The sequence below is a fragment of the Mesitornis unicolor genome, unplaced genomic scaffold (genome assembly GCF_000695765.1).
Source record: "Mesitornis unicolor isolate BGI_N332 unplaced genomic scaffold, ASM69576v1 scaffold1727, whole genome shotgun sequence".
In the NCBI taxonomy this organism is placed as follows: domain Eukaryota; kingdom Metazoa; phylum Chordata; class Aves; order Mesitornithiformes; family Mesitornithidae; genus Mesitornis; species Mesitornis unicolor.
Genome location: NW_010195516.1, coordinates 16,586 through 29,776, shown reverse-complemented (window position 1 = coordinate 29,776; position 13,191 = coordinate 16,586). Strand labels below are relative to the sequence as shown.

Here is a 13,191-nt window from a genome sequence, read left to right as displayed (position 1 = left end):
TCTTTCCCTCGGCTAATTTGAAGATACAGATTGCAACCCACAAGTGGTTTTAAGAGTCGCCGTGAACACCCTCGCTGCACACTACTGCATTTTAAACATGTTTCCAACACAATCAGAATGTCACAATTTGTAAAATCTGGGGTGATTTCATAACTGATCGATGCAGCAGAACTCGCTTCATCACAGCAGCTACCGGCCAGTTCATTAGCCTGATGAGTGGTAGCTACCTGTACAGAGAAGGAAAAAATGCCTGAAAAGACTGGATAAACTCCAGCGCGAGGATGAAGATGACGTCCCACCCTGCCTTTTACACTTGTTTCTCCTTCCATCTATACTTGGCAGAGGAAAAGACCTGGAGCTTGAACTTCCATGCCCCTCTGGCAGCCGCTCCATCGCAGCAGCGCAGCCCTCGGCACCACTCACAGGAATTTTTGGCTAATGCCAGCGTTGTCCTTCACCCAGCCAAAGGGTAAGGCTGTTCCCTGGGCAACAGCCTCACAAACAGAGCTGACCCTCCCGGCTGCCAGAAAGCTCCCCTGTTTGCCAGGGCGGGGAGAGGGGCTCCAGCGCACCCTGGCCGCAGGGCGGCAGAGCCAAGCGGGACAGAGCTGGGGCCAGAGCCTGGTGTCAGTGGAGCACGCAGGAGGTGCTGGCAATGTCACCTCCCCCCAGTGGCACCTGGAGTCTGCTTTTGGTCTTTCTGGACTCTTAGTTCCTCCCCCTTAGATTCATCAAGGAGCTTACATGACGATGTCAATACAAAGAGAAATGTTACAGTTTGCATGTAGAAAAAACAGGCTCTAAAATAATAATTAACCAATAAAATAAACTCACTGAATTCCTGGAGAAAAAAAATAGGAACACGTGTTGCCTCTCATCTCATCTTAACGGTTGGACTCCGTGATCTTAAAGGTCACTTCCAACCTGAACGATTCGATGACTTTCAGCACACATCGAGGGGAAAAGCCCTTTGTGGAAAAACCAAACCACTTCAGGGCAGTTTCCATCCGCAGCTCCCAGCTCCAGTAGTTGTGGAGCTTTTTTCCAGAGCAGACACTGGAAAGATGTTTCTGAAGGAGGAACCCATCTCTGGGGCTCACGGCTCGGGTCTCACTGGGCATTGGGGCTCCCCAGCGCTATTCAGCTCCTCCTGAGCAGAAAAAGCTGACCTGGAGCTGCCGGAGCAGAGCACAAACACCAGCGCTCCCCGGTGCCCGCACACCTTGAGAAGCATGGGACAGAGCAGGGATCACCTTGAGGTGTGCAGGGAAGAGACGAGTGTCTTGCAGCAAGTCCAGGCAGGACAACACACCACAGGCCTATTTCTAATGGCCCTGCAGAGTCTCCTGCCGGCCCTGTGGAGCCCAGCCAAGGCAGGCACCGGTTGAAGAGACCACCAGTGAGGTGGGTGGGCAGGAACTGAACTCGCTGCAGCACAGCCAAGAACTTCAGTGCGAACAAAACTCCAGGATTTGGGGCATTTTAGCAAATGTAGATTTTCTTGCCCTTATTCCGGGACAAGGCAGCTGCTGGGGCTGCCCAGCCCTGTCGATGGGTTGCAGTTGTGCTGCAGGACAGGCTGACGTTCCCCAGGACAAGGCGTCCACGCAGGGCCCCCTGTGCTGCCGGGCCCTCGGAGAGGGACAGCACAGAAAGGGACAGAGACAACAAACCCCAGGTCAGGGACTTGCAGATTGGGCTGCAAAAGCCTTGGATAAACAGGGCACAGAGATGAACACCAGGATGCACCAGCATGGCTGATGTGCGCCACATTAATCTGCCAGGTCAAGAAACAGTTCAAGAGAAGAAAACAAGAGATACAAACAGAAGCAGGCAGAAGATTTGCTGAAACACACTGACAGGGGCCACATCTCCCAGTACCCACCAAGCCCAGCTGGCAGCAAACCACGTTAGAGCAGGGACATGGGGCCCTTGTGCCCAGCACAAAAGCACCACATAATGTGGCTCTTCAATGCAACAACCAACCTGTCAAGATCCTGAATGGAGAAGGGCATTTATGGCCCATTTAAGAGTGGTTGCGAGGAGAAGGGTGGAAAATTCCCTGGTTATAAAAGGAAGTTGTCAGGGGTTGAACTTTCCAAAATATACTGAGAGTTTTGAACACTTGGTTCCTGTTGGTTCCTGATGGGTACTGGCTGTGAAGAGCTTATCTTTCCAAGCAAGTCTTTCGGTGGCTGGTGCTGAATTTTCCAGGGTACTACGATGGGCTCAGCACCAGGGAGGGCACCGCTGGGTGGGTGGAAGGCGACCCTGGAGCCTGCCCAACTCACCCAGCCACCCGCACACACCGAGGCAGCAGCCGAGCACTGTGAGCTGCTCCCCTCTCCCCTTCCTGGGGCTCCCATTGCTGCCTGGCTCCTTTACACCTCCTGGCAGCCTCGCTGAGCAAATGGGATACACACACTGCTCCAGGAGCCGAGACAAAAACTGCATCAATCAAACCAGCTCCCGCAACGAGGCCGGAGCACGAAGGGCAAACGGCAAACCTGGGGCCACACGTCCACGGCGTCACACGGGGGCACGAGCCACGAGCTTCCAAATGCACTGTGGGAAAGCAGGGAGAGCAGGGGCAGAAAACCAGTCCTGTTTGGAGAGAAGGGACAGGGAAGCCCACCTCCAGTGCAGTTCCTGGTGCCACTGAGAGAGCCCAGGTAGGTTTTATCCTGCCCAGGCTGCTCTGTGTCTGGAGCCCAGCATCCCTGCTGCAGTGATAACGTGAACCACTTGCAGAGAGACAGGGGAACACCATTTATTTCCGCTGAAAGGGACGGCCATACCATTGAAAATAATCCTCAGCTCATTTTCACAGAACTGTACAACAAGCAGTGATGAAACCTTGTCTCTCTTGTGAAATACGTGGAGGGAATTCCTCTTCTGGAGGTCCTGCTTATTCTCAGCCACCATCACCAGAGGACAAGCAGTCCTCAGCTCCAAAACTCCAGCATACTTGAAACCCCAGCAAAGGGCTTTACTGCCTTAATTTCCTCGTGTCCCAGCTTAACTGGCCTTACGCCCAGCTTAATCAAATGCTAGCCACCTTGGTACAAACCCTCAGCTTCCCTGCAGCCCCACCACACCATCTCTAGGGATGCCACAGAGCCTGAGAACGGTCAGAAATGCCCACAATGACCAGGAAAGACATCTCTCAGAAGGAAATCCACATGACATAGCATTACAGGCCAACAGTCCCGTCCCCTGCAACACCTGCTGGGCAGCGGGATTTGACACCACCGCATTTAGCCACTGGGCCACCACACTGACGCCGATTTTTGGCCATGCTCACCAGGCAGAAGCTGTGACAAAGGAGATGGCCGAGCTCCCGTTCTCTCTTACCTCTATGCCTGTTGGTCGTCTTGTCAAACATAAGCATGGCGTCCTCTACCTGCAAGACAGAAGAGGGGAGATGCGTGCTTTAACACATCGGCTGCGCGGTTCCCAAACACACAGCAGACAAACTGGGAAGGGGGACACAGCCAGGAGCAGCCTCAGCTTGGGTACGAACGAGGCCTCAGATCTCCTCGCTTTTGCTCAGAGGCAGCGCTCCCTTTTGGAAGTCTGCTGCTTTCAACCCCTGCCCTAGCTGACTTTTGATCCTAAAGCAGAAAAGTGAACATTAGAAGTCCTGTTGCCCTAAAAAGCCAAATATCTAAGCAGCATTTCCATCTCTCAGTCCCTGGCCATGCCTCATCTCAGCCTTTTTTTTTCCCTTTCGTAGAGAGATAAGGAATGGCAAGAGAGGAACCGTGGATGCAAATCGAGCCCACGACTTCTCCAAATCAGAGTCACTGTCTTGGCTGAGAATTCAGAGGTTACGAGAAGTATGAGCAGGGTAAAATCTGGTCAGCCAAGAAAGGTATTCAGAGGTTTTCAAAAGGCCTTTTGAAAAGCTGGAGGAAAGAGGAGAGAGGGAGTGGGGAGAAAGTTTAATTCGCATCAGGCCTGGCATTTCCACTTCAGAAGAGAGATGACTGATGAAACGTATTGAAGTGCAACCAAATTGCTTTCAACTTTCATTACTATTTGCATGATTTATTCCACCTCCATTTAATCTGCGCAGCCACACCTAAAATTTTACACTTATTTCGGAAGGATGTTGTGCTGGCGTTTATTTCCCAGCATGGTCACGTTTTAAACCGTCACTGTGGGAGCTGGGGCAGGTCGGTCCTGCAGGAAACGTCCTGGGCAGCCTTTCTGAAAAGAAATTACAGCCTCGCTACTCCCTGCTCTAAACCAGGGGCTGACGAAAACCTGCACCATCGCTGCTTTGCAGACCATCTTTAAAGAGAAGGTGGAGTGTAGCTGGTCTGCAGTCCTCTCATGCCGGGGAACACACACCCAGCTACTTCTGCAGTCACAGTCTCTGCTGGGCAGAGACACATCTTGGGAAGGTGGTAAAAACACAGCTTGAAGCTCTCTTAACTATGGGCCTGAAGTACATTCCTGGGTATAGTAAAAAAATACAGGGCAGCAAAACCTTATGCAATGCCTAAACTCATCTAAAAACCCGTCTCTGGTTAACTTGTTCTTAACTTCTTCAAAGTGGTTTGCAAAATGTGTTAGCAACGGCCTGAGATGGTGGAGAACAGCATGTCTCCTTGATACCCATCTTGAATGAGACCTAAAGATGCTGATGCACTGAAAATCCAAACCACATTAAGCACAGAGCCATTTGTCCTGCTGCCTTTCCTCACTCCAAGGAAGAAAACTCACAACTATGAGTAATATCAGAAGGCAGATAAGGACAGAGCTGCCCTTTACCTACCACTGCTGCTTATCTCTGCTCCAGGGTTATATTTGCACAGCAATCTTTATTTTTCATTCTCACAGGTCTTGGCCCCACTGGAACCAAAAATTACACGTTGCACCTTGTGCTGTTTCCTAGAGCATCGCAGCTTCCTCCGCCTCCCGCCACGCGAGCGCGCTGACCACCCGTCTGCTCCCACGGCCATCGCTGCGGCAGAGGGTGCAAGGTGCAGCTCTCCCAGTGTAACCCTTCTGCCTGCAGTTCCCCAGCGGAGCCCTGAGAGGTCTCGGCTGTGCTGCAGCACAGAGCCCACCAGCCCAGGGGAGTCCTCTGCCCCCCACCCAACAGCTGCCAGAGGCTCTCCTGGCTGGATCCACACATTTCAACTTGACTTGTCCTCCTGCAAGGGCATGAACTATCAGGGACTTTCAAAAAGCTGTCTGTGCTGCTGTTAGGGGGAGAAGGGATGTAAGGGGAGGCACAACAGAACTCTAACGCTGCTTTATCATTGAACCACTACGATCGGAAAAGACCTCTAAGATCATCAAGTCCAACCATCAACCCAACTCCACCATGCCCACTAAACCATGTCCCAAAGTGCCACATTCACACATTTTTTGAACACCTCCAGGGATGGAGAATCCATCACTTCCCTGAGAAGCCCCTTCCAGTGCTAGACAACTCTTTCAGTAAAGAAATTTTTCCCAATCTCCAATCTAACACTGCCCTGGCACAACTGGAGGCCACTTCCTCTCATCTCATTGCTTTTTACTTGGGAGAAGAACCAACACTGGCCTCACTGCAAGCCAAGAAAGCCAGGATTTAGCACAGCCGTGTCTCAGCCTGAAGCCTCCCAGCAGGCTGGCTCCTGAGCAGAACCCTCTCTTGGGCTCAGCCGTGGCCAGCAGCAGCACCACATCTGAGGGTTTGAGCCCTTGTGCAGCCTGGCTCTGCCCCTCCAGTGCCGGGTGACAGTGGGGTGGACAGGGCCTGGCACGGGACCAGGCACTGGTGGGGTGAGAGGGTCAGTTCCTGCTCATACTGAGGAGCTGCTCTGCTCTCCTCTCCCACCTGCACAACACCACACGTCGTCTTGCCTACCAGATCCGGGCAGACAACGCTGTGTGCCACGCGTACCAAGGCCCTGCTTCGCTGGAACGATCTTGGCAGAGATCTTTTCTAATGCAAATCAATCATTATTAGCAGTGACAAATGCAGCCAGTACGGGCTCATCCAGGAGGTTCTCATTGCGCTGGCTGGGACCTCGAGGTGCACAGATACCCCAGGGGTGGGTGGTTCACCCCCCTCAAGCAGCGATGCCTGCTCCTGGGATCAGAACCGGGTGTGCAGCTGCCTGCAAAAGGGTCGGCCCCTACAGTTCTCATCTGAAAACCCGAGTTTCAGATGTGGCCCAAGCACGCCTTTAAGAAGAAATAATCAGTGGGGTGTTCTTGAAGCCAGCTGGTGCCCTTTCAACAATGTCTAATTGGTTATCTTTTCTGTTTCCTAAGGTCAGAACATTTTATCTCCGTCTCTGCCCTTTCTGAGTCTACCCCACCCTGCGTTATTTTTTAGGGCAGGCATTGTCACAGAAGAATAGCCTCTTTCCTCCATAGTCCGGTGACACAATGAGACTCCTTGAAACCTCCTGAATAGATAAAGTGCAGTGGCAAAAGGAAAATTCTATTAACGCTTTGCAAAATAAAACATCTAAGAGCCGGTTAGACAAGCAAGAGAAGCAAATCAATATGGAGAGGGCAGCGTGCTCAGAAAAACTTTTCACCAGTTGCAAAAAGGTGGCGAGGGTACGGGAGGGAGGGGGAGAAAGAAACTTATTAATTCAGCAAACCCATCAATGGTATGGAAATCTGGCAGAACAGCAAGAACTGAAACTAGAAGAATTTGAATATACAAAGGGCTGAATAGAATGAGAAAACCACACTGCCTCACACACACAGCCCGTTTCTCACGGTTCTCTGTGAATCAAACACAAGCGGCTTGTTCAAGTTTTCATCAAGGAGAAAGAAGGGACACAGTCAAGGTAACTGGCAGTAAACCCTGTAGTAAGCAAACTGATCCCTATTTCAGGAGAAGGACAAAAAAAGAACCAACCCACAGATGAAACTCAAGTGCATTCAGGAGCTGTGACTGTCCACAAGTTAACCCCCTCCAAGGAGCCAACCTGAGGCTCCTTCGCTTGCCCAATATTTTAAAGATGCTTGAACTCCAAGTATTTCAGGTCTCAACTCAAATGTGCAACCAGTACCTTGCTGAAAAGAGAGAGACGCTTTCTCCAGGGGCAGAAACAGGACTGGGAGACGCAGTCGCCACCTCCAAGGCCTGGTCGCCCACCGTGCGCCCGCAGCTGAACCCCGTTATCAGCCACACATCGTCCGGGCACGGCAAAACCGCTACTCACCAGTAAAGAGCTGAATTCCCCAGTAGGGGAGTGAGGTGCTGAGCCACACCAAGCACAGGGCCACCTCCCTCCCAGCGCACTGGGAAAGCTCCTGGTGATCCAAAAAGTGTGCATCGCTCTTCAGATACGGCATGGCTCAACATGGAGGCTTACAGGAGCTGATTTATCTGAACTGAGGACCAAATGTGTTACAAAATGAACACGGTCTTAGCACTTAAGGTAAATAAAAAGGGAAGAAAAAGAGACTTGCCAGATACTGTGAGTTAGAAATGGTCACTTAAGCCCACAAGAGTTCTCCTCTGTCCCAGCATATGCCACACATATACCCAATTTAGACCCAGTTTCTTATATAAAGCCTAACTAATGGGCTTTAGTTTATTTAACTTTTTTTTTTCCCATCCACTTGGGGCTCTGAGAAAAGGAAGGGCTATACCACTTCATTACTCACTGCCTGGAAGGAGGAATGCGGGAGAATAGGAGGGAAGAAAAAAACTGGAGGAGCCAAGGCTTTAATAATCCTAACAGTTCCCAGGGTTATTTAAAATATGCCCAACCAGTTCACAAAGGGCTCCACAGAGATAAATGTATTTGATTTTCTTCCACTTTAATGGAGGCATACATTTAAAGCAACAAAACCAGGGTGACCTAAATAAAATGACTATTAATTGTACTCAAAGAGGCCCTGAATTTAATGCAACTGATCCAGCGTGGCACCAGAACACACAATGTTCTCCCTCCATTCCTCCCCCTTTCCTCTTCAGGGTTTTCACCTCCTCTCTGTTCTGCAGGGCAGCCCTGAGCAGCCAGAGGTGATCAAACTCGGCACCGCTCACACCTTAATGAAGGGCTGAGCTGGCTGAAACGGGGCCATGGCGCTGCCGAAACGGGGACACGGCGCCACCACGAACGCTGAGGGGACCAAACCGGGACATCTTCTGGAAGACTTCACGCCTCATCTTGGATCTCTACAGCCACGCAATGGACCAGCAAACGCAAGAGGTGACCCAGGAACACACACCTCCATTTACACAGTGCCTGCACGCACCCGGGGTAACAGCAGCCACTGTTTCGCATCTCCCAGTTCTCTTTTCTCCTCCATTTGAATCAAGTTTAGTCATGGAGTAAAAACCTCCATGGGAAGCCACCATAACTACAGCGAATGGATGCACAGCAGACTTTGTGCCTCACACTCCTCCTCATCCACCCCAGGAAAGTTTGTCAAAGTGCCAAAACCCGAGTTCCCGACATGTCCAGAGCAGGTCGAGATGTTTCTGCATTCCCCCTCACTGTACCTCCAGGGACAGCGGGGCTGCTTGCTCCCAATGCTCCCCAGCAGATTTGGTGCTACCTTCTCCATCCCTTCAAGGTAAAGAAGAACTAGGACAGACAAATGAAGTAACGTGCTGTAATCAAGCACTGTGGCAATGCAGACTGGGTCCTGGGAGAAAAGAAATCACAGCAGGACGACATTCAGATGCTTACAGCTGGGCTGTGTTTCTGTCCCCACCATCCCCGACTCCTCAACTTTACAGGTCCATCACTTCGTCTGCTCTCGCAAGAGAAGCACACCGGATATTCTGGTCTAATTCCTCAAATTATTTATACGCACCGCACAACTCCTCCAATATTTTGCTTTCTGAAGCAGAAAAACCTCTTAGCTGCTAGTAAACTGTCAGGTGCCATTATTTGAAATGCGCATGTGAAATCTAAGCACCAGCAATGTGCTTCTGCAGGTTTACAACCTCCCCCCACATAAATTAAGACAAATGCGCATCGCATGCCAGACAGTCAGAAAGAAGATTCCCCCACCCCAGGCCTCTGCTTTGATTACAAAGGAATTAAACAAAGAAACAAACACTTTAACCTTTTCCCCTCCTTCTGTCGAGCACGTCCGCCCTTGTCCCCGTCCGAGGAAGCTGGCAGCACCGCAGACCACACCAGACCACGGGCTCCCGGCCCAGAGCACGGCTGGTGCCCGTCCCAGCACCCCACCACGCTCAAGGGAAGCACAAACCACGCCAGCTCCCTGAGGTGGCCCCCGGCTGCGTGGGGAGAGATGCACACCGTTGGCGGATCAGGCACAATTTGGGGTCTGGGACACACGGTGAGGTCCCTCGCTGAGCGCGTCGCAGTGACGACTCGCCAACCGAGGACTGGCACATTATGCGCCGTGATAACAATCAGTGCCATACTGTGCAAGAGCAAATTCCAGTGCTGGCAATTTTTCCCCCCAGCAGTCAAGTCCTTAAAAAGTCTTCTTCAGCAATTATAGCTAATAAAACTACAATTTTATTCAACACACACATATCATTGTGACTAATTTTGCTCCATCAGAACCGAAATTAAAACAGTCATTCAATCACGTTAATCTCAGGGCTTGCTCACCAGCCGTGACGCGACAAAGAGCATCCCAAAAGCTTGCCAAAAAACACAGTGGCTACCTCTTGGACTTCCAAATGCTCCTGCAAAACCCCAACACGTTACTCAACACTTACTCTACCAGGAGGGACATAGGAATGACTAATGCTCTCCGGAAAAAACAGCTTTGCACAGCAAGACAAATTAAAGATGACTCCGTAGCCGATTTCTCATTAATTCCTTCTCTGGCATTAATAACGTGAAGTATTGATGAAAGCACGGCTCTTGGCCACTCTCAGCTCGAGCTACGAACTACGTGAGGGCTCCTGGAGTTTGTGCCTGACCTGTAATCTTGGCTGAGAACTTCCCTTGTCCCCATCAGACTTCCAGCACACATCAGCAAACAGCAGTGAGTGGGAAGACAAGGCTGTTGGAAAAAAAATAACCCTCAAAACACCTCTGAAACATAAAGACCGTTCTGTCTTCAGCATCGCGGGCTGCTGTGCCACTGCAGGATCAGCACCTGAGATGGGAGGGAGAACAGGGAGGAAAAGGAGCAGCGTGGTGAGATGGGGAAACGTCAGCTTGGGCTGACGATGGCCTCCACCCAGCAGAACGGCTGGAGCTGTGCAAACCTCCGGGGATATTTCTCCCAAAGGCACAACGCACCCACGCAGCCAGAACTGCCGGCAGAAAGAGGAACAGGGCCCCTGCAAGTAACAGGGGCAAAGCAGAGCACTCCAGGAGACAGCATTAACAGCTCTGCCCTCATCCGGGCACCGTCCTCTCCTGCCATGGTGGTCCTCACCTCCCAGCGATAACACCGGGTATGTCAGGAGTGCCTCTCACAACAGAAATCAAGATTACAGCATCGCAGAGAGCCAAGCAAAACCACCCCAGTGCTCTCCTCTCCCTGGCCACAGGGCATAAAGACGTTTGCTGTGCTTGTAAGGAGCCGGAGCTGCCTCTTGTCAGCACCATGCAGCCTTGGGCTGGGTCTGATCTCTGCAACCACATCCTGCGGCCGGCTCTAATTGCCCAGAACAAGTGATGCCCGCCGGCGCATGGGCAGCCGTCCCCTGGATCTCCTCAGCTTGACAGGAAAACAGGCTCCAGCGCTGCATTTCTGAAACGAGTAAGAGAGTCAGAGGAGCTCACACTGAGACTGTGTCTTGGGGAGCTCGCAGGAGCCAGCAAGACATCCCTGATGCTCTGGCCGTTCTCCCAGCTCTGCAGCTTATGAACATCCAGGCTCATCCAGTGCTCTGAGACACTGAAGGAAAAGGGTACAGAGGGCACACGCGACCACCCTGCAGCAAGAACCTCACCTCGGCTCCATGTGGCCGTTGGCAACACACAACCCCCAAAACATGGGCTAAGAACACCTTGCTGGATGCTGAGCTACTCACAGCCCTGCACCAACAAATTTAAAGTGTCACCGCAGATGAGCAGTATCTTTTGCAGAGAACAGGCAGAGAGCTGGCACTGCCCAGCGCCCAAATACTCCCGGTCTCGGTGGTCTCTGGTCTGAGAGTGCCAGCGTCCCGGACCTCCTACAAGCCTGAAATATCTCTGGATGGCAACAGAGATGGTAAAAACAAGAGCTGCCACGGTGACTCCTTCTGTATCCACCAGCACACACTGACCTGACCACAAACAGCATCTGGCATTTTAACGTTAGTTCTCCTCAGGACACCCCGGTGAGGAAGGGACGCATCATCACCACTGCTGTGGAGGCAAATCCACCTCTGCTGCAGCACTGAACCACAGCCAAACATCCTGCGCTGGCCGGCCCCACTGAGAGCGCTGCTCTGCACCCATACAGGCCACTGCCCGCGTCCGGCCCTGCGATGTGCCACACCGGCTAACACCAGCCCTGAACTAGTGGGTGTTTGCCCACGGATGGGGTTTGAGGTAAGGGCAACCCAAGCTGCAGTTGGTGCCAGCTCTGCAGCCTGGGCCTTCTGCAGAGGATGGGGACACGGCGGACGCAGCAGCTCCCTTGCCAGCGTTTCAGATGTCTGCCACCACGCAAGACCGCATCCCCCTCCTGGACAAGCCGCTTTCTTTAAAGGAGCCCAAGCGAAGCTAACCAAGGACAGAAAGCAGACACCTGCACCAGGTTCTGGAAGCACACTGACTGAATGCCACACGATACTCGTGTTTACACGGAGCTGTAGCATTCAGTTAACAAACTGTATTTGTGAATTAGAGCAGTGTCTCTATCACTGTTATAATAAAATGCCAACCTATATTCCTGCCACAAATCAGCACTTGATTAAAGTTGGTCCATGCTACAGTGCAAGACAGGGAGCAATTGGTAACTCTGAAATATATGTCAACAGCTAGAAACACTTCAGCGTGCATTAAAAAGCCAGAGAAGCGGCATATTCCGATCTCATTCAATCTGAAGCCAGTGTTAAATCATGGAGCTCCCACTGCCGCCCTTGGCCGGAGCAGCAAGAACAGGATCCAGTTCAAACCATCTGCTGGAGAGCCTCCAAACTCTCTCACAAACATTTAATTCACCCTGCCACAAAACATCTTTGTGTTTCCCCCAACTAATAGAGAAGGAAGAGGGTGGGACTAGAAGGGAAATGAAGCTGCAAGCATTTTAAGTGACCCGTATGTGGCCCCAGGGCCAGCCACCATCCCAGAAACTTTTGCCTTGGGTTCCCTGCCCGCACCAGGAGACCCATCTCCCACATGCATCCCTGTTTATCTATTTATTCCAGACGCATCCTGTCCCCCATACACATGCACATATGAACATTATTGCCTACAAATTTCCCCAACAGCCCAGTCACTTTTCACAAGCATCTTCCCCACGTTCTTGCGAGATCCACAAACGAATGAGGAACCCGAGCTCCATCCGTCCTGCTGCCTCACTCGCTGCCTGGAGGAGTCACCACCAGATAAAAACAAAACACACAAACTGTACTTTTTAAATACACACACAATTTAAGATATCCTCACATGGGAGACATTAGGGTTTACATGTTTAAGCTTCTGCCGCTGAAACGTAGGAGAACTTTTGCTCTTTTGAAAGCAAAGACTGAGAGCTCCACATAACCACACCACACGAAAAGAAGCTTAAATGTATGAAATATCACAAGAGTCACGGCACAACCACAAGAGCCAGCAACACCAAAGCTCATCCAGCCCCTGTACTCCATCGAGCTCTCCCCTGCAGTCACCACCCCAAAAGGGCCGCGGGGCAGGGATGGGGCAGGGATGGGGCCGTTCCCCTCCCGGCAGCGCAGGCGATGACACCACGGGGGCACCGGAGGAACATTGCTCCTTCAGCATTTCAGCGAGCCAGGTGCGAAGCAGTTTGTGATTTTACTTTCACGGAACATTAGCTGCCGTCAGCAGAAATAATTCTTCTTCCCTTCACAGCGCTCGTTTGCATATTAGCTCTGCAAAGTTGCAATCTGTTTTCTTTTCCAAACAATGCTGAAGAGGTGCTGCCCATTAGGCCTGGGCAACACGGATTTCGGAAATGATGAGACTGTTAAAAACTCGGTCCAGAGGAGAGGCAGCTCCTGGTGAACGACATGTGCACACATGGATAGCTGGCGTGCACTCCCCTTTCTCTCCTGGTGTTTCTCTCACAGCATTTTCCATACAAGAAACTCAGTTTTACAGC

General features: G+C 51.5%; 1 protein-coding gene across 1 annotated transcript in view; it reads right to left on the bottom strand.

Annotated features, from left to right (window-relative positions):
• The window catches only part of MSI2 (musashi RNA-binding protein 2), a gene marked incomplete at its 5' end in the record, with an annotated part of 87,931 nt that extends 84,528 nt beyond the window's left edge, over positions 1–3,403 (bottom strand). The window contains one exon of the mRNA XM_010188128.1: positions 3,355–3,403. Coding sequence (XP_010186430.1) covers positions 3,355–3,403 — 49 coding nt within the window. The remainder of the gene's footprint in view (positions 1–3,354) is intronic.
• Between the last annotated feature and the right edge of the window lie 9,788 nt (positions 3,404–13,191).